Here is a 26,466-nt window from a genome sequence, read left to right as displayed (position 1 = left end):
TACTGATACCTGCAGTGGTCTGATTTACATAATCTCTCCCTGCCACTGCCCCCAGTTCTGAGTGGCAAGAAAATATAAAAAATGGTGGCTGCATGTGTATGCCTCCAAGTGGAGTGTAAACACCACTCCTTACTTAAGGTGCATAGGGAAGTAGAGGGGCATGTTCCCCATTGCCTACTGCAATTCCTGTGTCTAGATTGTGTCTTGACCCAGGATACCCATACAGTTCTGACAGCACCATATTTATGGATTTTGCTGGATAACTTAACGCATCAGTTTTCTCTTTGGTGCGCTTGGCAACAAGCTCCCAAGAGCAGCAGCAAGCTTCACCAGTTTCATTATTATTCTGTGTCAGAGCATTTGTCAATCCCTGATTTATTATTAAACATTTCTCTAGTGCTCTTTCAGCACATTGGCTGCTTTACTGTCTTTAGCTATTTCTTCACAATCAGTGATACAATTGCCTACATAACAGATGAAGGAGTAAGGAAGGCTAATTCTTTCCTGAAGAGGCTCAGTGAATTCTTGATGGCTGAGCAGGCATCTGAATTCAGATCTTCTAAAGTGTCAGGGACTGGACAGAGGAGGAATGGTGGAGACCGCCTCCCCCTCCTCTGTACGGAAGATCGTATAGATTTACAACAGTGGTTTGCAGAAGGTTGCGGCTCAGAGGTAGATGAGGGCAAAGTTGGGAAATAATGGGAGACGAGGAGGAGGGGAAATCAGAGCCAGAGCAGCTGGCTGACACATTATCGGTAGAAAGCATTCCAGACCCACTCCCTTCTCCCAGAACCCAGCGAGCATTGAAAGTAGGAGAGCAAAAGGCTCAGAGGCAAATGGCCCTAAGTGACCATAAGGTGGGTGGTGCTGTTGATTATTGAGGAGAGAAAGGAGGGTGGAGATTACTCAGAGCAATGCCATTACTCCAAGAGGCTGCATTTCTAAGCCTCTCTCTGTGAATATTGAATAAAAAACATTGGTAAGAGCTTCCCTTGTCTATTCCTGGCAGCCTATTGTGGGGGGATCGGATTCCCTGACACCTGACATAAAGCCAAGTGGCCAGGGCCGGCCTGCCCACCCATGAGGCAGACTGAAGTAGTTGCCTCAGGCAACAGAATCCCATGGGAGGGTGCCCCTGCAGGCATCTCAACCACCACAGGTTTCACAGTGGTGGCATTGGTGAGATTTGCTGGAGCCACTGCTGTGCAACTCTGTTAAGCAAGGCTTTGGTAGAGCAGGGATGGCACCTTCCCATTTCACCTCAGGCAGCGAAACAGGACTAGCCATCCCTACAAGTGGCGCTCACTGTCGCCACAAGATCGTGAAGTTGGGTACACAGCCTTGGGGAGAAAATTCAATGTCAACCATCTACCTATGGAAGAACATTTATAAAGGCTACTTCATTGGAAATCTTTTCTGTGTTTGTTTACCCATGTACATGATTGAAAGGTGAAAATAAGCTCTGCACTTTTGTGGACAACCCTCAAGCCTTCACTCTAGTTACTAAAGAATATATACATAAACGTGTGCTGGTTTTATAAACCAGCACCATGGTGCCCCCCCCAAAAGGGGGGGGAATACACCTCCTTCTTATGGGTTGAAAACAGCAGGGTTTCTTTTAACAGTGGAAGGTGGGGAAAATGGAATGGATTTCTGCATTGCTAATGCAACATTTGAATAGCATTCTATGAATTCAGATGAACTCTTTTTATCCCTTGGGGGGAGACGAAAGGAAGGCCTCTTGAATTGCATATGTACCGCACTCCCCCAGATTGCTGGTTAACCAAATTCTCTTGAGCACCCTTCAGTTTGCCACAGAAACTACTCTTTCCTTCTCAAATCTGTCTGCATCTTTAAATTAAGAGTCTGGGATTTGAAAAGCATGCATACCGTCAGACTTCAAAATTGGAAGTGTGTCTTTTTGCTTTTTTAAAATAAAAAAGCAAGATTTCTTCCCATTCAGATAAGTATTATTTGTTGGATATTATAGGGGCATTTTTGGTTTGGCTTTTAACAGACAAATACAGTAGCTGAATGTACTCGACACTATAGGTATCTTCATTCTGGAGTTGGAACAGAGGCTCAGGCTGCATTGTTGCTGTTTAGTCGTTTAGTCGTATCTGACTCTTCATGACCCCCATGGACCAGAGCACGCCACGCACTCCTGTCTTCCACTGCCTCCCGCAGTTTGGTCAAACTCATGCTGGTAGCTTCAAGAACACTATCCAACCATCTCATCCTCTGTCGTCCCCTTCTTCTTGTGCCCTCCATCTTTCCCAACATCAGGGTCTTTTCCAGGGAGTCATGAGGTGGCCAAAATATTGGAGCCTCAGCTTCAGGATCTGTCCTTCCAGTGAGCACTCAGGGCTGATTTCCTTAAGAATGGATAGGTTTGATCTTCTTGCAGTCCATGGGTCTCTCAAGAGTCTCCTCCAGCACCATAATTCAAAAGCATCAATTCTTCGGTGATCAGCCTTCTTTATGGTCCAGCTCTCACTTCCATACTTCACTACTTGGAAAACCATAGCTTTAACTATATGGACCTTTGTTGGCAAGGTGATGCCTCTGCTTTTTAAGATGCTGTCTAGGTTTGTTTTAAGATGCTGTCTAGGTTTGTCAGGCTGCATACACACCACATATTTAAAGCACATACAGAGTATCCCTGGAACTTTAGTTTACCCCTCACAGAGCTACAATCCCCAGCACCCTCAGCAAACTGCAGTTCCTGGGTTTCTCCTGGGTTGCTTTAAATGTGAGTCTCATAGCTCAATGTTAGAGCACACATTGGGCTGGTTCACATCACATAGTAAGCTTGGCTTACCAGAATCACACAAATGTACAGGCTCCCAAATTAGAGCTTGAAGACACTTTTCTCTTTCCCCTGCACTTTTTACCGCACTAACCTAAGCCAAAGTTTGAATTATCATATTGCTTGAACCCAGGCCTGTGGTTAAGCTCTTCGCTCACAAACCAGAAGCTGTAGGCAATTCTGGGATGGAGTAAAGCTGTTGTGAGCTCCTCTTTGGCAACCCACACATTTGGCTTACTGTAATATTTGAACCAGGCCCCTGCAAATCAAAGGGTTGTATCCTACAAAGTCAGACCTTTGAACTTGATGGACCTGATTAACTTACGTCAACTGATTTCAATGGGTGTGCACTGAGTATGACTTAAGTCAGATACAACCCAGAGCACTGGGCCAGATGGGCTACTTTTGGTGGGGTCTGGTTAACTTTCAGACTATGTTAAAACTAAAAGCAGTTATCTTTAAAATGCAGCTTGCTTGTGCTTCTTCCTCAATTAAATATATTTCAGATAATTTAATTAGTACTCCTTGAGCTGGTCTTATTCACGATACTGTAATGAGCTTTGTGTGTTAAAGCTAAAAAAAAAAAGTCCAAAAAATCTCTCTCTCTCTCTCTCATCAGTGCTTTTTTGAAATGGACATGGCACTTTAATCATGGGAATAATTCTATTCCTCAACAAATATCTTTTGTGTGTATTTCTTTAACTGTGCAGGACAGGAGAGAATTGGGAAAGACTCCCACTATGAGCAGGAGGGGAGAGTTCAGTTTGTGATCGATGCTGTTTATGCCATGGCTCATGCCCTCCATCAGATGAACAAGGATCTGTGCAGTGATTATTCTGGTGTCTGCCCAGAGATGGAACATGCAGGGGGCAAGAAGCTGCTGAAGTACATCCGCAGTGTTAACTTCAACGGTGAGTCCACAACCATCCATCCGTCTCAGAGATTTGGTTTGAATTAACTACCTGACCCTTTCCCAATCCTGATAAACATTTTTAAAGCAAAGCGATTTGTGTTGCCTTCAAGGGAACTTAGTACACAGTGTACAGGGCTGGCTGGCTGGCTAGCTGGCTGAAAAAAAAGGTGAAAGCTGCTGCAGTACCCAAGTCTAAGCCATGCTTTGGTTTAGGGTGATATCTGGACCCGGGCTAGTGGTTTGCTCACTCCTGTTACTTTTATTTTCCTCAAAGAGACTAAGGGAAGATGAACTTAAGGATAAATCTGGAACAGCTTTTCCCCAGTCTCCTCTGTTGTTGGTTTCCACTCCAGAACTGTGTTGATTACTGGAATAAGAACATATTCTGGAGGAAGAAGCTATTTCTGGATGCTAGTCAAGATTCGCTGTCTTCTGGTGGCAATATCTCTTTGAAGCAGATGGAATGTTTTCTGAGGGAAAACACAATAATCAAGAAGTTCCATTCCCAGCACAGATTTCCACCCAAGAATCCCCCCCTTTTTGTAGTGGAATGGACCCACCTCATATATTGGGTCATATGTATGAATTAGACTGGAACCAAGACTGCTACGTGTTTCAGCTAGCTGGCATTGGGCGGGGGGAGTCAGGACAATGAATCCCAGAAATGACAGAAGAGAAGACAGGGAAGGGTGTTTTAAAATGTTGATTTAAAATGTACAGTGATGGGAGGTTGCTGTCTAAGCTGTAATCCCATCCTAAAAGCTCTTCAACCACCAGAGAACAAAGAAAGGTGAAATATACTCAGAGTCGAGTGTGGATTTCATGCTCTTTATTCAGCTCATAGTAGTGAGGAATGAAAGTTTCCCCAAAATATCTGCTTTATATATATTATTTACACAATGGACCGCACGTGATTGGCTAATTCCGGGATTCTCCTGTAGGCCAATCAGGTTGCGGATTCACTTCCACCTGGAGCTGGATTGGGTGGCTCCTGCGGACCAGTCATACTGCTGCATTGTTCTAGGAGCAATCAGACTGCTGCATTCTGAATCCAATTGTTCTAGGACCAATCAGACGGCTGCATTTTGGATCCTATTGTTCTAGGACCAATCAGACTGCTGCATTTTGGATCCTATTCAACTCAGTACATAACAAAAGGAAATATTGTAAAGTGTTGGGTCTTTTCTCTCTTTCCTTTTGCTTGACTTCCTTCCTCAGGCAGTGCTGGCACTCCAGTGATGTTTAATAAGAATGGTGATGCACCAGGGCGTTACGACATCTTTCAATACCAAACAACAAACACCAGCACTCCAGGCTACCATCTGATTGGCCAGTGGACAGATGACTTGCAGCTCAATGTAAGCCTGTTTTATTCTCTACTTTGAGGTATGCTCATGAGTAGTATGCTGCTACTTCAGGTCAGATACTTGCCGCTGCTGTAGATTGCTGCATAGGGAAAGTCACCTGTGGCCATTGCAATATTGCAACATTATATAGTTCTGTGAAATACCGTATTTTCCCATGTATAACACGCCCTCATGTATAAGACGACCCCTATTTCTGGGGACTTGAATTTAAGAAAATGGGGGGAGATTGCCCAGAGTTATTGAGTTGTTGAGCTTTTTTGGGGGAGGGGATTGCCCAGCGCTGTGGAGGGGTTTTTTTTGGGGGGGGGTTGCAAATGAACATTTATCCGTCAGAGCGACCAGCGCAATGCGAGAAATCTGCCAATCATCACCCCGTGTGACAAGAAGACGCAGATCGTCTGTCTGGTTGCAGCAGCAGCAGCAAATCAGAAGCAGCCATTGCCGCATGCAACAATCACCCACCCAATCGCCACTTGCCATCTCCTGCTCACGGCAATAACCGATCCCCAGTCACAACTCTGCAATAACCATGTATAAGATGACCCTCCCCCCCCCATTTTTAGATACTTTTTATGGTAAAAAAAAAATCACAAAAAACTACGGTACCACCAGCAGCTACCAACACTTAAACAAGGATGTTTTGATAGTTCTACTGTAAGAACTGTAGCCGCGTCTTATAGCTGCCAGTTAAAACATCATTAAATAACAGTAACAAACAGAGACACAGAGCAGCCAAGAAAACAAACCAGCTGTACAGGCCACAAACTTCTTTGTGCCTTTTAGAATGATAGATTTCAAACATCCCCAGGCATTCTTTAAAAAAAATATCAGGGAAACCACACAAAGGTTTCAGCTTGTATACCTGAAGGTGTCCTACATGGAGAAGGTGGTTGTGATGGGAGATATCAGGTAGGAAACAGATGACCTAATGGCAACTCCAAGCTATGCTGCTCTCCCCATTTCTTTTCTGGAATATGTCAAAGCAGGCGTCAAGTCCATCTGTCCTGGTTTTACTCTGGAAATATTTCTACACCAATCCCTCTATTTTATTTTAAGGAGTGTGTATTGGGGATGGACAAACTACCGCTTTACACTGCATGTTGTGGCGCTACCGTGCCTGAATGAGGAAAAGGTTATTGTAGCAAATTAAAGTTGCAATCTTATGCATGCTTGATGGGAGCAAAGTCCACAAATTCAATGGGAGTCATTTCTGAGTAGACCCTCTTAGGCTATTAATCTCTGTGGCTGATCTAGCACGAAACCCCAGGGTCCCCTGAGCTAGCACCGTGATTGTGTGAAAATTGTATGAGCAAATCGTAAATAAACAAGATACCTCGTTTGAAGTGCATTGGCCAGTATTCAACTACAATGTTGTTGTTTAGTCGTTTAGTTGTGTCCAACTCTTCGTGACCCCATGGACCAGAGCACGCCAGGCACTTCTGTCTTCCACTGCCTCCTGCAGTTTGGTCAAACTCATGCTGGTAGCTTCGAGAACACTATCCAACCATCTCGTCCTCTGTCGTCCCCTTCTCCTTGTGCCCTCCATCTTTCCCAACATCAGGGTCTTTTCCAGGGAATCTTCTCTTCTCATGAGGTGGCCAAAGTATTGGAGCCTCAGCTTCACGATCTGTCCTTCCAGTGAGCACTCAGGGCTGATTTCCTTCAGAATGGATAGGTCTGATCTTCTTGCAGTCCATGGGACTCTCCAGAGTCTCCTCCAGCACCATAATTCAAAAGCCTCAATTCTTCGGCGATCAGCCTTCTTTATGGTCCAGCTCTCACTTCCATACTACAACTACAATATGCTGGGATAAATATTATTTATAATATGCTGAAATAATGTTTGGCTTCCCCCAATATATGATGAGCATTTCCTAACCTCTTTCAGTTTTCCTGATCACCATGTACTAACTGTAGAAATATTGATGTCCTATTTCTTGTTCTACTCAATGTTCAACTTCCTGAAGCAAAAGCCTATGTCTTAAATATCTATCCATTTGCACACCGCTACATGCTGAACTGCTCAAATCACACACACACACAATATAATTGTTTTGTTTTGAGTTTTTTAACTGTTTAGACAGTAATGTTGTTGCCTGAAATCCAAGCTGGATTTCACTGAGCTGATTCTGATTCTGAGAAGACTCTGGAATGTTACATAAGGCGAGAGAGAGGGAGAGAGAGAACACATGTGTTGGTAGAGCATGAAGACAAATCATCCTCCTATGTTATTTTTTCCCCTTACTCAGTTAACTGGGACTGCAGTAGAATATTGTCTTAGAGTAGACAGAGTTCTGCAGAATTATTCTGCCAATATGTTGCTTTAGTTGTCAGATTGAAATTCAAGGCAGTGCATTGTGTTGAGACACACGTGTTTCTTAATATAGAACTGCACAGATTGAGAAATGACTCTTCTGGGCTGCTTGCTATCCCAGCAGGAATTTGGTTGAGGTGAGGATATAGAGCAAGTGAATATGTGGGAGAGAATGTTTATACATGTGCAATTGACAGCATTCCTAATATTGCTGAATTATTAGTAATAAAAATTTCTTCCCATAGGAAAAAAAAAATCCAGTGGTACCTCAGGTTACATATGCTTCAGGTTACATACACTTCAGGTTACAGACTCCGCTAACCCAGAAATAGTACCTCAAATTAAGAACTTTGCTTCAGGATGAGAACAGAAATCGTGCTCCGGCGGCGCGGCAGGAGGCCCCATTAGCTAAAGTGGTGCTTCAGGTTAAGAACAGTTTCAGGTTAAGAACGGACCTCCGGAACGAATTAAGTACTTAACCTGAGGTACCACTGTGGTACTTGGGGATTCTTTTCATTAAAATATCAGGACTGAAATGTCGAACTATCAAAAAGAAACTGTGTCTGTCTTGCTTTTTAGTTCATCATCCTATTTTAACATATCACATGATTCACTGGTCTTTAAAAAGGGTCATACCCTCCAAGTTCTTTATTGTACTATTTGATTTAACTTTCACATTGTTTTATCATCCACCATTATGATATAGTGACCAGATTAATGATAGTCACTAGCCAGGTATTGGAAAATGAAGGCTCCCATTTATAAGAATTTGTGATCTGACATAGTCTGGCATATTTTGCTGATAGAAGAGCTTGCCTACCATGCATTTCTGGGCAGACTGAAATGAAGCGCAGCCTCCACAGTGAGAAATGAAACCTGTTGTAATGAAGATGCATCTGAGTTTATTTAACTACTGGATTTTAATTCTAATTCTTGGCAGGTCACAGGTTGTTGAAGAGATGTTTTATTATATAGATCTTGTGGGCAGAGAGTGTTGGCCAAGTGACTTATCGAAATGGGTTTTGTTCTCTCTACCTTCAAGGAGCCTGGCCAGATATTGCAAAGAAAGCATTTAAATCCAGATTATGTGGTGATTTGATTCAACACGATTTGTTGCTTGTTTTCAATTTTAAATCATTCTATGATATACCATGATAACATAATCACTTTCTTAGTCATTTGATCTGTTTGTCAAAAGCCCATCTAGACGTTATGTATTACGTAAGTAAAACATAATTGAACAGAGCATTTTGAAAAAAAAAAAATAAAATAAAAGAGCATTATAGCATTTGACGATCACATTGGTTTGAAATATCAGATCTGGCTTATAGCTACCTGTCAGGGAACTGACATCAGAGCGAGAGGCGAAGGGGAGGCTCCCAGATGATGCTGGCGAAGGACCCAGCAGCAGGGGGAGAAACAGCTCAGTAGAGGGGGAAGCCAGTCAGCGCAACACTGGGGATAAAGGGAGGCAGACGGGGGAAGTGGAGAGAGGGCTCCAGGACTCTTCACTGGACATCAGTGAGGAGAGCCCAGGTCCTCCGCTACCCACGCCTTCCCTGCGCAGAAGACTCCTGCGCAGTGAAAGGAGGAGGAGACTGGGTGTCAAACAACTTTTATGTTGGAAGAGGTTCAAGACACGCCCACTGACGGATACTGCCAGTGACTGAGGCAGCCGCAATGAGAAGGGGCTGTGCAGTCAGAAAGGTTTAACAAGGCAAATTAACCAAGAAAGGCACCAGTTTACGCACGAGTAACTCATACCCATTACACTACCCTACCAAGTCTTTATAGTAATATGTGCAACCCTCACAGTAACAGGTTAAGACTTATTTCTACCTATGATCTGTTCAACAAGGTACCCAACAATCAAAGTACCCCGACTGAGATACACTAGTTTTCCAAGGTCGTTGGTGCACTATGATTGGACTGTCCAATGCCTTAGAGTTATTATTATGGATTGCTACTTTATTTATCATTCCTTATGATTTGTTGAATTTTGTTTTGTTTGGGTTTTACAACCTTGTGGTTGTTTGGCTTGCTTTATTTTAATGTCTGTGATTTGCCATTGGATCTGTATCCAAGAAGGGTGGTTCAAAATTAATTAATAAGGTAATAAATACATACTTATAAACATCTACAAGAGCTTGATTTGATATTTTACTTTACAGAACATATTCTGGTTTTTGAAGGGCTTTCAGAGGATATTCCTCTGTCCTTCAATCTCCAGAGCTTTTCGGATTGTAATTATTCAAAACATGTGTTCGCAGGCAAGTAAAATGTCTCTCCCCTGGCCTCTAGTCTAGACTACACTGAATGTTTACACAGCAGTTGCAATACTCTGATTGTTTTCATATTAAATAATGGGCTAGCATGGCCATAATTCTCATGGTGAGTAAAAGTAAAATATTAGCATCATGCCCAGTATGGAAAGCATAACGATCATGATTAACTTTTATATTTACATCTGATATTTTGCATTTCTTCAAGTTTGTTTTAATTGCCAGTTTTCCCATCATGAACATATCTTACAGCTCAGTATTATATCAAGAAAAGGTACTTTATGGCGTAAGTATTGATCCTTCTTTCCACCGTATTCTCAGGATAAATAAGAATGGTACATAGAAGCTTGAGGGAAAGAAAAATGAATCCATTACAGCAGAAGAGAGGGTTTTATATAGGATTTCTAAGTATGCCTAATGCTTAAATTCCCAAAGAGTAGCCACATTTCGCACATACAAAAATTGTGAGGGTTTGACCAGTTGACTCTTGTGGTCCCTTCCAACTCTACAATTCTATGAATGTTCTGATTAATGTATATCAGCCCCTGTATGTGTTTAGTTACATCCAGGATGGGGAATCTGCTGCCCTACCCATATGTTCCTTGTCTACCATACTGATCATGGGCTCTGCTGGTTGGGGCTGATGGAAACTGGAACCCAACAACATGGAGAGCCACAGTTTTCTCATCCTTAAGTTATATATACTCACTACTTTTTCAGTCCACATAGTGCATTCACTGAAGTAGGTTCTTCCCTACAAAAGCCCCTGGTGATGTTATTCTTAGTGCTTGGGAAACAGTTAAATATCCTTTCATTAAGTTGTCTTGCAGGGTGGAGAAGACAGAGAAATGCTTTAGGGTGACAGAGAGAAGGTGGAACTGTTCAACACCTACTTTGTCTCAGTCTTCACCCAAAAGGAAAGCAATGCCCAACCTGGTCATAACAGAATAAATGACACAAGGAGGGAGCTGCAGCCCAATATAGGAAAAGAGGTGGTAAGGGAACATGTAGCTACTTTAAATGAATTCAAATCTCCAGGACCTGCTAAGCCACACCCAAGGGCACTAAAGGAGCTTGCAGATGTAAACTCACAGCCTCTGTCTATAACATTTGAGAATTATTAGTGAACAGGTGAGGTCCCTGCAGACTGGAGGTGGGCAAATGTTGTCCCCATCTTCAAAAAGGCTGGGAAACAAGACCAAGGGGGATCCACCTGATTCCCGCCCCGCCCCCCATAAAATTTTATTAAGGTTTTCTCATAATACAATACAATGAAGACAAACTAAGCTAGATAAAAAGAAGAACAGAGAGAGAGAAGAAAATGCAGAGTCCTATCTCAAATGTAGCTCTTAACCTTTATCTCAGGCATAGGCAAACTCGGCCCTTCAGATGTTTTGGGACTACAACTCCCATCTTCCCTGACCATGGGTCCTGTTAGCTAGGGATGATGGGAGTTGTAGTCCCCAAATATCTGGAGGGCTGAGTTTGCCTATGCCTGCCTTATACAGAAAGGGGTGGGCCCTCCCATCTCTTACCTGGGAGCTTTCCTTTCTTTTCTTTTCCCAGGTGAGGGTGGAATGGAGTCCCTTGGAAGGTGGTGGACTCTTCTTCATTGCAGCTTTTCAAACAGAGGTTGGATGACTGTCTGTGATGGATGCTTTAGTTAAGTTTCGTTCATTGCAGGGAGTTGGACGAGATAACCCTCAGGGTCCCTTCTAACTCTACAATTTATGATTCTGTGAATCTATGACTGTCTGAAAGTACTTTGGGGATGGAATTAGTTTATTAAAGCAATAACGGGGGGCAGGGACAGTTAACTGGTTAACCAAATAAATATTAGATAGTATCAGTCCAACTGATATGTGTTCTGTGACTAATAACATTAGCAATTCAGCAGGATGAAGTAATACAGGAGAACAATCTAATAGTGGATAAATGTTTCTACAAATATTGATTTATATATTACTTAGAATCAACAGATGGTGCTATTTACAAGGGTGGATAGGGAACTGGGGCTTTGTTATAGTTGCTGCTGGAAGAAATTGCCACCACAGCATGCATACTATTTTACTCACTGCACCAAGATTTTCCTTTCAGAACCTTTTATGTTCAGCTCCCAAGCTGCATGTTAAACTTGGTGGTTTTGTAAGGCATCTGATGATGGAAGAAGACACTCTGAAGAGTGTTGGGTTATGCAACTTTTGAGTCATATCCTATGTGCCACATATGACTGTTGTTGTTGTTTAGTCGTTTAGTCGTGTCCGACTTTTCGTGACCCCATGGACCAGGGCACGCCAGGCACTTCTGTCTTCTACTGTCTCCCGCAGTTTGGTCAGACTCATATTTGTAGCTTCGAGAACACTGTCCAACCATCTCATCCTCTGTCGTCCTCTTCTCCTTGTGCCCTCAATCTTTCCCAACATCAGGGTCTTTTCCAGGGAGTCTTCTCTTCTCATGAGGTGGCCAAAGTATTGGAGCCTCAGCTTCACGATCTGTCCTTCCAGTGAGCACTCAGGGCTGATTTCCTTCAGAATGGATACGTTTGATCTTCTTGCAGTCCATGGGACTCTCAAGAGTCTCCTCCAGCACCATAATTCAAAAGCATCAATTCTTCGCCGATCAGCCTTCTTTATGGCCCAGCTCTCACTTCCATACATCACTACTGGGAAAACCATGGCTTTAACTATACGGACCTTTGTTGGCAAGGTGATGTCTCTGCTTTTTAAGATGCTGTCTAGGTTTGCCATCACCTTTCTTCCAAGGAGCAGGCGTCTTTTAATTTTGTCCTTTCACCTTTGGCCCAGCTGCTTCATCAGCTCTGAATCTACTTGTACTTGTTCTCTGCTCTTCCTCAGTAGCATGTTGGACGCCTTCCGACCTGAGGGGCTCATCTTCCAGCGTCATAACTTTTATATGCCTTTTGTCTTTGTCCATGGAGTTTTGTTGGCAGGGATACTGGAGTGGCTTGCCGGTTCCTGCTCCAGGTGGATCACATTTGGTCAAAACTCTCCACTATGACCTGTTCATCTTGGGTGGCCCTGCACGGCATAGCTCATAGCTTCTCCGAGTTATTCAAGCCCCTTCACCACGGCAAGGCAGTGATCCATGAAGGGGCCCATATGACTACATATGAAAGGGCCACATATGACTACAGGCTTATGAATAGAAGCTGCATTATTTTGGTGTACTGGTTTAATTGCTGTATTTGATGAGCTGCCTAACAGAAATCTGGGCTGCTGCTTTATAAGCAAGATTCCATGCTGTGAGATCCTATAGAACTTAAAACAAAGAAGCATGACGGTTGGTTTAACAAGCTATGTGTTTCCACAGAAAGTAGGGGAAGTAGGATGGGATAGAATTGGAATGTGTGATCTCAGTTTATCCAGGCATAAGAACTGTGCTTTTAATTTCTGTGCTGTTGACCACCAAAGTCTCAAAACATCATGTAGTGCAACCTTGCCAGAAGAAAAATTTAAATCGCTTTGCTCTATTCTGTCATGTTTATGAAAATGCCTTGCACTTCTGTACAGTGGTACCTTGGTTTACAAACTTAATCCGTTCCGGAAGTCCGTTCTTAAACCAAAGTGTTCTTAAACCAAGGCGTGCTGTCCCATAGCAGTGGGGGGCTCAATTTACAAATGGAACACACTCGACAGGAAGCGAAACATGTTCTGCTTCCAAGGCAAAGTTCACAAACCAAAACACCTACTTCCAGGTTTGCAATGTTCTTAATCCAAATTGTTCATATACTAAGCTGTTCTTAAACCACTGTATCTATTTGTCTCTCTGTGTATAAACTAATCTCAATTACTGTGCATGGATGCAAAGGGCTAATTTTGGGAAGCATGGCTTTGTCCTGGGTCACCCACCTCCCCACCCCTGCTTTGAATACTAAGCCCCTGTCCAATATTCTTTTGAAAGCCCTTTTAGTTTCATAAGTGATGTGTCAAGGAAAGTGTTCAATTAACAAAAACCCACAGCCCCTGTGATTGTTGAGAAAAAGTTGGGTCATACTTTGAATCCCACCACTGAATTTAGAAATACTGTAATATTATGAATGACATAGTGAAGAACAGAGTAATTAAATGTCTGATCTGGATGCCATGCAGCTTCTCCGTATCTGACATGTTTCAGGAGGTACTTGAATAATAAACAATGGGAAGCAAGTAATATACTTAGTCACATTTTCCTCTTCTCACCTTTGATTGGAAAACAGAAGGCAAATTTACTGAATGTTTTATGGCTGTTTTGTTGGTTTTGTGTCTTACAGTTTTGTTTATTCAGCACTTTATGGATCTGTGGCCTTCCTCCCCCCCCCATTGAATAATCAATAAATTAACCTAGGCTACAGTCATTGCCACTCTCACCTATTACATCCTATCTAAGGACAAGTATCCATTTTTCTCACTACGGAATGACAGTGTTCCAATGGTGAACACATTTAGAGCAAAATTGTAGAGGAGAATTTTAGAATATTTTCACTAGTTCTAATTACAGTTTTCCATTGCTTGTGTTATTAAGATGTGAATGAATTTAACTTTCACAGAGCCAACTGGAAGAGGATTTGTCAGCCTATTGACATGCCATAGGCTTATTCTCATCTTTAGTCATATGCTAACAACATACTTTAATGGGCAGCTAAATGACCATAATAATAATAATAATAATAAATTTTATTTATATCCCGCCCTCCCCAGCCGAAGCCGGGCTCAGGGCGGCTAACAACAATAAAACAGTACAAAAGTACAACATAAACAACATTCTAAAATCATTCATTATAAAAATTAATTAATTAGGGACGCGGGTGGCGCTGTGGGTTAAACCACAGAGCCTAGGACTTACCGATCAGAAGGTCAGCGGTTTGAATCCCCGCAACGGGGTGAGCTCCCGTTGCTCGGTCCCTGCTCCTGCCAACCTAGCAGTTCGAAAGCATGTCAAAGTGCAAGTAGATAAATAGGTACCGCTCCGGCGGGAAGGTAAAGGGCATTTCCGTGCGCTGCTCTGGTTCACCAGATGTGGCTTAGTCATGCTGGCCACATGACCCAGAAGCTGTACACCGGCTCCCTTGGCCAATAAATCGAGATGAGCGCAGCAACCCCGGAGTCGGTCACGACTGGACCTAATGGTCAGGGGTCCCTTTACCTTTACCTTTAAATGACCATAAAGCTCTTGTTTATTCATGTCAAGCCTGAGCATAAGTTTTGAGTTACATAACCTAGATAAATGTAACCAAACAGGTTTGTTTATTTAAAAGTTCTAGAACATTCTCAAAGCAGACAACAGTGGTATGAAATGTACAAAATAGGCTTAAGTCTCTACCAACATAAAACAGCTGAAATATTTTATACGGTCCATGTGACATGATTTCTGAAAGACCATCAATTTTGGGTACTGGATATATTGATCTGGTATAGTTGGAAAAGTAAAGGAGTCCATGCAGATTCTTTTTGAATACTGGAAACAGATACCTCACAACAAAGCAGTGTGGTAATTAAGCTGAATGTGGTAGCTTGCCCAAGGTAACCAAATGAGCCCCATGGCTACTAAGGAAGGATCAGGGCCTATAAATAAATAAACCAGAATCTCAGAAGGGGAACACTTCCAAAGAGTTGGAATTATGGGGACTTCTGATTTCTTCTTGTCCAAATTGTACATTGTTACTTTTCACTTCTGAAAAGCTGTAGGCAGCAGTGATAGGTGGCTGCAGATTTAGCTGGCAGGAGGAAACTCCAAACCTATAATGCGAGATGATTATATAAATAATTGGTGTATTATAGATTTCTCAATCTCCTTGGCAGAGCAATGCAAATACAGTAAACACCACTTATCCTTGGTGTGTTGTGGGGGAGTGAAGGTGCTAAGATCGCAAAACGCAGCACTTTAAAACGAATCCCCCTGAGAGCACCACAAAAGCTTTTTGAACAACTGCTCAGCAGCCATATCCACAAATTCTTCCGTAAGAATTCATTGTGTAGAAGGTAAATATTTTAAAAGCACATGGTGTCATAAACAAATATTATACAGTGAAACATATTGTGAATATAGGCCATATTGTATAAGGTTGGCCTTTTATAAGTACCTAGTAAAAATGGCAGATGTAGTTAAGATATTATATAGATTTTAGCCATGTGTCAGCGTGCGGAGGAAGGCAGAAGACAGCTGAGTCTCTCGAGAACAGGAAGTGTGCTTGGTAGGGCCTGGTCTAGGCTGGATTCAGGTCCAGGCAAAGCTGGACAAAGATGAGATGGGTCCATGTTGACATGACCATCATCTGCGCCACTGGGTTGTATTCAGTGTGAAACATACTCAAGTCTGCTAAATTCAATGGGTCTGCTCTAAGTATGACTAGAAGTGTTTCTTCAGCATTCTCTGAAAGCTGTATAATAAAGGCATAGACACACCTCTCCACAGCTTAGGGGCCGCCACAGAGAAGGCTCACTCCCAGGCCACCATCACCTTCCCAAGCCTCTGAGAATGGAGGAACTACCACGAGGGCTTTCTCTGTAGATCTCACCACTTGAGAGGGTCTGGAGGGAAGGAAGCAGTCTTAACATTTATATCCCGCCTGACTGTAAAATCAAAAACCCCTAAGGCCTGAGGGAATAGCAATTGTACGCAGCATTGTGCAAATGAACTCAAAAGCTGTGGGTGGTTGTAGGTAAATTCCTTCTCAGTTTAGTGGGGCTCTTCCATGCAACTTGGTGAAACGATCTGTTTCAGGCAGCCCATGAAAGCAATAATTGTGGTCTGAATGATGCAGCAAGACTCTAGCACATTTGTACTCCACACCAGGCAGCAAAACGTCTTGAGCCAGTACTGAAACCTGGGACAACAGCAGCAATAAACATACAGGCTCCATAGCCAGAGGTTGTATAAGCTGAGTTTTCTCCTTTTCTCTAGCTGTTGTTTAGAATCGTAATTTTTTTTTGTCGTCAGTGATTTCCCCCCTCTTTGTGTGACTGCTCCTGAGTTTTCTGTTTCTTTTGACGATGATAGATGGACCCCAAAGCTAGCAGTAGTAACCCACGAGATTTTCATTTAGCAGACATCTCTTTGTAAGTTAACAGCCCTTGCTAATATTGCATCAGGGATGCAGTACTGCAGTGTAGCCCTACTGGGGAGCTTGGAGCTAGTTGTTTCCTTATTTGAATCGTGGCCTATGACTGATCCTTCTCGGTAACTTTGGCCATAACCTCCGACTGCTAAGTATTACTGTTTTGTTTTCTGAAGTCACAGGGACCAGAAGTCTACTCCGCCTTGATTGGTATTAAAAACAAATGCCATGACAGCAAAGCAGACTTCTAGCATCCGTGGCTGACACTCGAAACAGAAACGGTGGCAGCAGAAATAGAACTCATTAATGTAGTCCCAAAGTTCATTTTCCACCCGGGAAAACTGGCTGCTTAAGGGTCTTTCCCCTGCTTTTCTCACACTGCACTCGCACTCCGCAGCTCTTCATGACACATTGATCCATGATGCAGTTTCGGAACAGCGGATGTGGAGTATCACTCTTACCGTGTGCCTAGACAGCAAAGTGTAACATCATTATGAGATGCACTACCTGTGGCGCGAGGGAACAAATTAAAGTTTATTATCTCTTGGCAACTGAACATTGCTGTTGCTTTCCTTGCAGATGTGTTTTTTTTAAAAAAATGTCTCAAGAAATAAAAACAATGTCAAGTAGAATCACACTAAGAAAATACCTGGAAAATAGATTTCATCATGTAATTTAGAGAGATATAAATATAGAGGGAGTGTTGCAGGAGCTTTTTTTAGAAAAAGAGAGAGATAAGAACATATTAAAAACCCTAGATTAGGCCACAGGTCTGTTTAGTATAGCATCCCACAGTGGCCCAGTCGGATGCCTGAGGCAAGCCCCCGTGAAGGAATCCAGTGCAATATCTCCCTCCCCCAATAATTGCTCCCTACTGGGATGCTCCCTTGGACCACAGAAGTTCCATATAGCACTGGTGCTTACTTTTACCAGAAAGAACAATGACTCCCATACCAACCTCCCTGTGCATTCTCATTTGTAGAGGTACACATTCACCTGCGGCCAGGTGTGCCGTGTTGAGAGAGAGAAAGACAACTGGATTCCCTTCTCAGTGGTGGTGTCCATTGAATGGAATTCCCTCTCCAGAGATGCTAATATGGCACCAGCATTGCTGCCAGTTTTCAAACCTCCCAGGCTTTTTGGCATGGTCTGACGTAATTTTCTTTAACATGCTATTATGTCTTATCTATGTATTTTGTTTTTGTAAACTGCCTTGGAATCTCCACTGAAGGTTAGAACGGACATGCCTTAAATAACAAATAAAAGAGCAATGCTGCTGATGGAAAGCCAGTATAAATTATCCCTATTCCAAACTCCCCTCAGGAGGAATTTGACTTGCACCCCTCTTTTGCTGGCAAAAGTCCCATGGGGATACTAGGGACTCAGCTACATTAGTGAAGAAACAGCGATTTGAATGTGCTATAAGCATGCAATGCCAGATGGCGCTAGAGAGCAAACAAAATTAGAATGCTGTTTTCCAAAAAGATTTTTTCTTCTTTTGTTAAAATAATCTAATTTCTAATTTATTCATAGAGGGTTTTCCCCCCTGTGTTTAGATCCACACTCTGTGAGGTGGCGAGGTTGAATAGGTATGAGCCTTTCATTGCCCTATTCCACCTCTCCTGTGCCTCCATCACATCCCTTTTGGGAGGACTTATGCTGGCATAAATTTTGGTGTTTTAAATTTTGCTGGCTGAGCCAGGGTGAGCAATTTATGTCTGAGCTAGGGTGGTAGAAGTGGGCAGGGCATTTTTTCTCAGCCAGAACTCACTGGAACTCAGTTCTGGCACCTCTCAGGTGGGCACCATTGCCATTATAAGAGAACAAGGGAGGTGTTCATGGTGAGTTCTCGCACTTCTTTTTCTAGAAAAATAGCTCTGGGGACAGGTAGCCCAAGATCAGCAAATAAAAACTCCTTCTGCAGATCTTGGATTTGAATTATAAGTAGCCACTGTAAACTTTGTCTAATCCTCAAATCTGAGCTAGTGGTCATTGCCACATCTTGCCACAGAAAATTCTAAAAATTAATTGTGTGCTTAAGGTAATAAGAAAGCTTGTTATTAGATGCCTATATACAGTGCTTCTGTGGGAACGCAGGGATACACATACCCCTAAACATTTTGTGAATCTTTGTACTTTTGTCCATTTACTGTATTTATTTTTCTTGATTTGAACTATAAAATGGTGATTTTCTTGAGTGAAAATGAGAGTACCCCTAAACATTTTTTAAAGAAAAAAGCACTGCCTATATATCTTTTGAAAATATTCAAAAGATTCTTGTGTGACTGACCTTGAAAGTCGGTGCAGAAGTATTTTTAATTAAACTAACAGTAATAAATAACTGAGCTTGCAAGCTGTGAAAATAAGAATGTTGACTCAAATAGTAATGCAGGTACTCAAAATATCTCCCACTACGCATCTGGAGCAAGACAAAGTTGCTGTTTGGAATGCCCTGAGCACCATGCTCAAGGGACTGTGAAGGAACGCCTGACAAGGAGTCCTGGTGTCAGCAGGGAGCCCTCATTGCTCCAATGTTTTCCTTCTGCGCACTGTATGCTGAACTTTGTGGAGGCCTCTTGACAGACTGAATTCATATTTTGTTCAGAAAATGCACCCATGCATGGCCTTGCCTCTTCCATTCTTAACTCTTGCGAGAAAGAGAGAGGAACTTCTGCTCTGCTGGCAATTTCCCAAAAGCAGAAAATACATATTTTCAGTTAAAAGTGGGCATTATCCCCTCAGAAACTCAAATGAAGCAGTGTGTTAGAAATAGATATATATTCCCCCACCCCCCAAAATGCACTTCATTTGCAGCCCAGTCCTCAAAGCTCCTCTTGAGTAGGAAGTCTCACCAGTGGGAATGTCAAAGGGCTGTATCAGCATTACAGTTTGAGGAAGGAAACCGCAGACCTGGGAAATGCAAATATTTCTACTCAACCATGCATATCAAATGGTTGCAGAGCCCAGCTCTTCACATCTGCTTGCCATCCTTGGGCTGAGTTATTAAAAGGCTGCAGCAGCAGTAGCACAGCACAGTTTGAACAGCAGGAAGCCATGATAATCTTATAAATAGGAGATTGTGGTCCACAAGGGATCTCAACTGAGCCACTTAAAAGATAGAGCTAAACCATTCAAGACTTGGGAGGATAAGGTTGGGACATGATCAGATTAATAATAGATTTTTAACCTCAACAACTTCTTCTCCTCCTCCTCCTTCACAGAGGTGAGTAGATGTGATTAGAAGTGTCTGCCTGATGCCATTTTTCACTTGAAATAAAAGATTAAAACCACATCTCTCCTGCTCTGGAGCTCATTTTCTCAACAGAGGTGGATAAGCGCAGCAGAAAATGGTGTATGTGTTGCACACTCATCTCTGCAATCTGCCTGTGGGAAGGCCGGCATTTCACCGAGTTGAGGTGGGCTTACCAGGAGAAGTTCACCTGGTGGGTGGGAGATGCAGCAATAGACTCCTGTCTGCAGCATTACTGCTCCTTACCAGCAGGGGGAGGGAGGAGCAAGGTAATGGTGAGATCAGGCCTGAGCAGAGATGCCAGATGGAATCCAACAGCACAGGGGCGCAACCTCAATCTCAGGGCGCCTCAAACTTCCAATTAAGCAGCAGCAATGCTGCTGCTAGGAGGCTGTTGCTGTGGTGGTGCCAGCCTAGTGGGTGAGCTGCTCCTGCCTCTGTCACCCTTGTTGAATGTCTGCTTTAAAATCACACACCCCAAGGTTACTACTCTGTAAGCGCACCTGAGTTATGCATCTGAATACCAGTCGCTGGGGAATCTGAGCAAGGAAGAGCTATAGCACAGGTGTCCTACTTGTCAGTTTCCCATAGGCATTCTGGGATCAGAACATGGGATTACATGAGCCCTTGGTCTGATCCAGCAACACTCTTCGTAGGTTGATAGCGCAGCATGGGGGTTGGGGGTTGGTAAGGGATGTTATGTGTTTTGTTTTCATACATCCCCTTGACTTGCTTGTGCCAAATCTCCAAACTGCTTTTTGAACTTGGTGAAGGATGATTTTGACAAATAATAAAAATAATTAAACTGAAACAGATACCATATTTTTCTGTGTATAAGACTAGGTTTCCCCCCTAAAAAATAATATCAAAAATTAGGGGGCGTCTTATACATGGATACATCTCTCTCTCTCTCCCCCCCCCCATTTTCTTAAATCCGAGTCCCACAAAATACGGGGCGTCTTATACATGGGGACGTCTTATAGACTGAAAAATACGGTACATACTTCTTTTCAAAACCTTAGGCTCAGGGAAAGCCTAATAATTTGAGGAAATGTGCAGCAGTTTGACTAGACTTGGGTAATAGCTGAACATCCCGCAAGACTGTATTTCACTAGAGATTTAACTTTCAGAAGGGCACTGTTAGATTGTTCTTCGAGGGTTTCTTGTCTGTTTTAATGGAATTGCCCTGAAGGGCAAAATCAAAAGAGAAGCAAATTTAATGCTGTCTGCTTATGTGACAGCAATGGAGGATGGAGCCTTCATCCCTATAACAGAGGCACCATGAGACTTGAGTACACTTTCCACACGCACAATATTAATTTCTCACAAGGACTTGCAGCCTTTGTTATATCTTCAGCCAATAAAGTAGATATGGTTAAATAAGATCTGGGATTTAATTAAACAAGTCAAATTAACTGCATACCAAACCACCCCTCCCAAACTCACCATCATGACTTTATAACACGAGCAGCTTAGCAGCCAGAACGTCAACTGAATCCTTTTTGGACTGGACATCTGGCTTGAAGAATGACTTTATTGATTTAATGAGATTTTCCACTGGAATATTTACCTTAAAGAATAGCGCAGTTTCAAAAATTGGTGGTATGTAAGTGTTAGCTATACCTGGTTACAATTATGTTTTAACTGGAGGGAGGTGCTGGGTGTGTTTCATTATTTCTGCTTTTATTAGTGCTTTTGAATCTAGTCTCTAGAGTAAGTTAGGATTATTTCTCAGCATGTTATTATTTTCATACAGTCTAGGATCATTAATTCAACAGTAACAGTGAAATCCTATACATCATTACCCAGAATAAGGTACAACTCGCATTAGTGAGACTTTCTCCAGATCAGTGTGCTTAGATTTGCAGCTTGTGCTACCTTGTTTAATCATACTTTTAAAATTATGCCCGCGAACCAACGATGCTGCTTACCTGGGCATCTCCCAGAGGGCTCTGCTAGCTCAGTTTGGGAAGATGTTGCCTCAGTAAAGGCTTGGAACAGATTTGGGAAACCTGAGGCCTCTGGATATTGTTGTACCACCATTTTTGATCATTGGAAATAGGACTCGGGGCTGATGTTGGAATCCAACAACATCTGGAGGGCCATAGGTTCTCCTGCCCTAGCTTAGAGTCATCTGCAGCCCTGACAGCCCAGTGACTCCACCCTCCCTGGGAGAGTTGTTGAAATATTTAAAGGGTGTGTAGCCTATTCTGTAGTCACATGTATTTGTGTTGTGGTGGGACAAGAGAGTCTGCTGAGGAATGGAGTCATGTCCTCAGAGCAGGGCAGTCTAGAAGGGGTCCTCTTCAGGCTAATACACTGAGGCAGGAAACATGACAAAGCTCCTAAGCCTAACTCTCAGGAGCACTGCATAGGAAAGCTCTTCTTAGAGGTTGTGATGTACTGCAACATTCTGTTGCAGGTTCCCACTTTTTTGTCTGCAATGATCCGTTGTGTGTTTTCTCCTCTCTGCACGCTTCATCAGGCAGACAGGACTGAGATGTTAATGTGAAAATGTCTCCAAATGAAGCATAATTAAAGTTCAATGAGCAAAACCTAATTTTCTGTGTACCAACTCTTGTTGTCAGAGGAGGATTGATTGATGACTGCAACATGAACAAGAAAATGTATTAGTTGTGAGCTCTCGCTAGAGCCCTCAGAAAGTCAAGTGCTGGGGGCCTGCTCTGAATTTCTGGTTAGCACCAGCTGTGAATATTTTAGGGGCTAACTATGATGTTACTAGGGATGTGGGTAGCACTGTGGGTTAAACCACAGAGCCTAGGGCTTGCCGATCAGAAGGTCGGCGGTTCGAATCCCCACGATGGGGTGAGCTCCCATTGCTTGGGCCCTGCTCCTGCCAACCTAGCAGTTCGAAAGCATGTCAAAGTGCAAGTAGATAAATAGGTACCGCTCCGGCGCAAAGGTAAACGGCGTTTCCGTGCGCTGCTCTGGTTCGCCAGAAGCAGCTTAGTCATGCTGGCCACATGACCCGGAAGCTGTACGCCGGCTCCCTCGGTCAGTAAAGTGAGATGAGCGCCGCAACCCCAGAGTTGGCCATGACTGGACCTAATTGTCTGGGGTCCCTTTACCTTTACCTATGATGATGTTGCTGCTGCTGCTGCTGCTGCTGCTGCTGCTGCTGCTGCTGCTGCTGCTGCTGCTGCTGCTGCTACTACTACTACTACTACTACTTTGTTGTTATTGTTATTTGCCAACCAAAAGTAAATGTAGAACTCCCTCATGACTGCACAGAGCAGTGCAGAAATGTGGGTCATGGCTGTTAAAGAGGAAGGCTAAGCTAAGATTCTGCTGGTTTGGCAGAAAAGGGTCTTTTGTAAATAATGGATTTGGAAGAAGCTATGTGGTTGTCAGGATAAATTTGGAGAGAGAAACTATGTGTACCATTTTGATTTGTTGGAGGAAAGATGGACTATGTATGTAATGAATGAACGCATGAACGTTACAGAACCACATATACTGCCCCCAGCCGTGCTCATCAGAAAGGTGTCTTTTCACACGTGTGGATATTTGGCTTAATTGAGATCAGCATCACCCTTTAGTTTTACAGGGAATGATATCAAAGATGTGCTTTGGTGCATTTGAGTGATATCAAGGTGTACAGAGATGCAGCTTGATATCTGTGCAATATAAAAGTCCTTCTTATCCACACAAGCACCCTTTCTTTCCCAATTATCACTACATTTTCAGCATCAGCCACGCACATACCTGCTTAAATGATCTTATCTCTGTATTGATAACTTTCTGCAAGCACTTCCATTGGAAAGTTCTCATTCAACTTGTGAACCATGATAATTGAGATCATGGAAGATGCACTCAACTTTTCTTTGTGCCTGAAAGAAAAGTTTGTGCCATTGTTAGAAAAGTTGATCAGATAACTGACTTGTCTGGAAGCTCTTTTGCTTTTGCTCTGCATTTCCATCATGCCTGAATCTGACACTTGGGGACAGTAAAAATATTGATAAGCAAAGCAAGCCAGCAACAGTTTTAAAACCATAGTAAAGCTCTATGTTTCATTCGAGTCCTGGGCTTTCTAAGGCAGTCCAAATAAGCAGCTTTCTGAAAATAGAACTCCAAGAGTGCTTGTATTCCACTGGGATCAGCCCTGGTGCTGCCTATATTTGCACTTGATGTATGTGGCAAGTTTGTTGACAAAAACTCAATATCTCCCTGCACCTCTCTAATAACAAATGATATGTGCTGTGTAGATAAAAGCTCTCCCACATTCTTAAGTTGCAGTGCAGTGGTCAGTAAAAGCCCAGTACTGTGACCCATTGTCATTATGATTGAGTGAATTCCTCATTAGGGAGCGTGTTCTCATCCATCAGAGGTGCCAGCTTTCATTCTACCAGCTGTATTTCACCTAGGATCACAGCACTCTCTGACAAGCTATATCATGCCAGAAAACGAGAAAGCACTTGGGGGTGGCTGGAGCCATGTTTTCCTCCCCATAGTTCTTCATGATTATCCTGGCTACTTGCCAGAGAACGAGTCATTCATTCATTAAACGAAGCCAGCTGAAGAGCTGCAGCGAGCATGTCTTTGTTAAATGTCATGATGTCCAAGTGCAAATTGCACGTGTCACACCTTAAATTGGAACTTGCTGATAATGCATTTTATAGTCGCTGGAAAATTCTGAATGGAGGGGTTTCTGAGTTTTTCTGGATCCATTTTGAGAAGCATTTACTTGGATGAAATGGCCAGCCACATAAAATGGTGCCAAAAAAAGTCTAAAAGATTAGGGGTTCCTCAAAGGCTTCTAAAGGCAGCCCTGTTTAGGGAAGATTTTAATTTTTGATGTTTTAATATTCTGTTGGGAGCTGCCAAGTGTGGCTGGGGAACCCCAGCCAGACGGCCAGGGTATATTATTATTATTATTATTATTATTATTATTATTATTATTATTACACCCAAAACATTTAGTATTGCCTTAAAACAGGTGTGGCCATTTGACCAGTGGTAACTGCATGGAATTATCATGGAAGCAATCAGAGAGCTTTTTAGGAATGTAGAAAAGACATTCCTATAGAGAACATAAGTAATAAAACACAGTCATCAGGGGATTGAGGGTAGTATGCACCTATATTACACAGGATCTTGGTTATTCTTAAAAACCTTAATTATTAGGTCTGTCTCTCAGATGTTTACAAGATGGCAATAATTCTCCTGTGACGTCATTTGCACCAGCAGGCACTGTTGCCCCACAAGGGTTTTAAACCACCTTCTTCCCCAGAGCTTTCAAATCCTAGTAGCACATAAAAGCCTTGACTGACTGCCTTGCCATACAGAAAAGCAGGCATTGGCTCCTGCAGATGCTTCTCTTCATTGTTGAAAGTAGGAAAGCTAAGAACAAATGTGGTATTGCTGGGTTTGGATGTGAGTAGAAGCCAGTGTTGAGAGGAGCAGAGGCACCAACTTGAATAAAGTACAGTGGTACCTCGGGTTAAGTACTTCATTCATTCCGGAGGTCCGTTCTTAACCTGAAACTGTTCTTAACCTGAGGCACCACTTTAGCTAATGTAGCCTCCTGCTGCTGCCGCGCTGCCGGAGCACGATTTCTGTTCTCATCCTGAAGTAAAGTACTTAACCCGAGGTAATATTACTGGGTTCTGAGTCTGTAACCTGAAGCGTATGTAACCTGAGGTACCACTGTACTGGAGGAGCAAGTAAGCCCCATCTCACATAATCAACCACATGACTGACCCACACCATGTGGATGGCAATGCCCATTAACTCTGAGGGGCCCTGGCCCCCTCAAATATTTTACTGGGGGGCACAAAGGAACCTCGGCCTCTAGGAGTTGGCTCCTGTGGGAATGAGTGGACTTCACAATGTTTGTCTTTGGATCGCTGGAAAGAAGGAGTGAAGAAAGTCATAGCAGGAGCATGCAAGATATGACTGCAAATATTCCCAGTCTGGTATGAAAGCAACTGAGGAGACAATAGTCCACCGCAGTAAAGGAAGATGAAAAGAGATTTGTTATCTTAAGCTTTGTTGTTGTTGTTCTTTGCTGCATCTGATATTGTTCGTTTATTTTGTTTCGATGCACCCTAATTTTCCATAAGCTGTAATGGCACTGAAGGCGTCCTCGCTGCAATGAGCTCTTCTTATAATGCCTCTGATGAGCTCAGAGAAACTATTCATTCTGCATTCAAGTCCTGCACATTTTTAGCCCTGCTGCGCTGTCAGAAAAGTGCTTCATCTACAATTTCACAGAAAATGCTTATTATTTGAAATTTGCATTGATGCACACAGTAAAACTGTAGATTAATTATTCAAATGCTATTAAAGACCCAAGTACAACTTCAGGCCTTGCTTTCAAGAGGCAGAGGAAGTGGAAAACATGGATTGGCTTTTTAGCATACCTTCCCCACCACTGGCTTAATCTGATGGGCTGTTTTTGGATTACATTTATCAAAATAATTTGCATATTAATGCATTCACTTTTTTGTTTCCACC

At 42.8% G+C, this 26,466-nt stretch overlaps 1 protein-coding gene across 3 annotated transcripts in view; it reads left to right on the top strand.

Annotated features, from left to right (window-relative positions):
* Positions 1 to 26,466, top strand: part of GRM7 (glutamate metabotropic receptor 7) — a 392,717-nt gene that overhangs the window by 272,718 nt on the left and 93,533 nt on the right. For all 3 annotated transcript variants that reach the window (XM_083491455.1, XM_083491453.1, XM_083491454.1), the window contains exons 6-7: positions 3,520 to 3,720; positions 4,941 to 5,080. In XM_083491455.1, coding sequence (XP_083347581.1) covers positions 3,520 to 3,720; positions 4,941 to 5,080 — 341 coding nt within the window. The remainder of the gene's footprint in view (positions 1 to 3,519; positions 3,721 to 4,940; positions 5,081 to 26,466) is intronic.

The sequence above is a fragment of the Podarcis liolepis genome, assembly GCF_965112155.1.
Source record: "Podarcis liolepis genome assembly, chromosome: 2".
Taxonomy (NCBI): Eukaryota; Metazoa; Chordata; class Lepidosauria; order Squamata; family Lacertidae; genus Podarcis; species Podarcis liolepis.
This window is presented reverse-complemented; position numbering and strand designations above follow the sequence as displayed.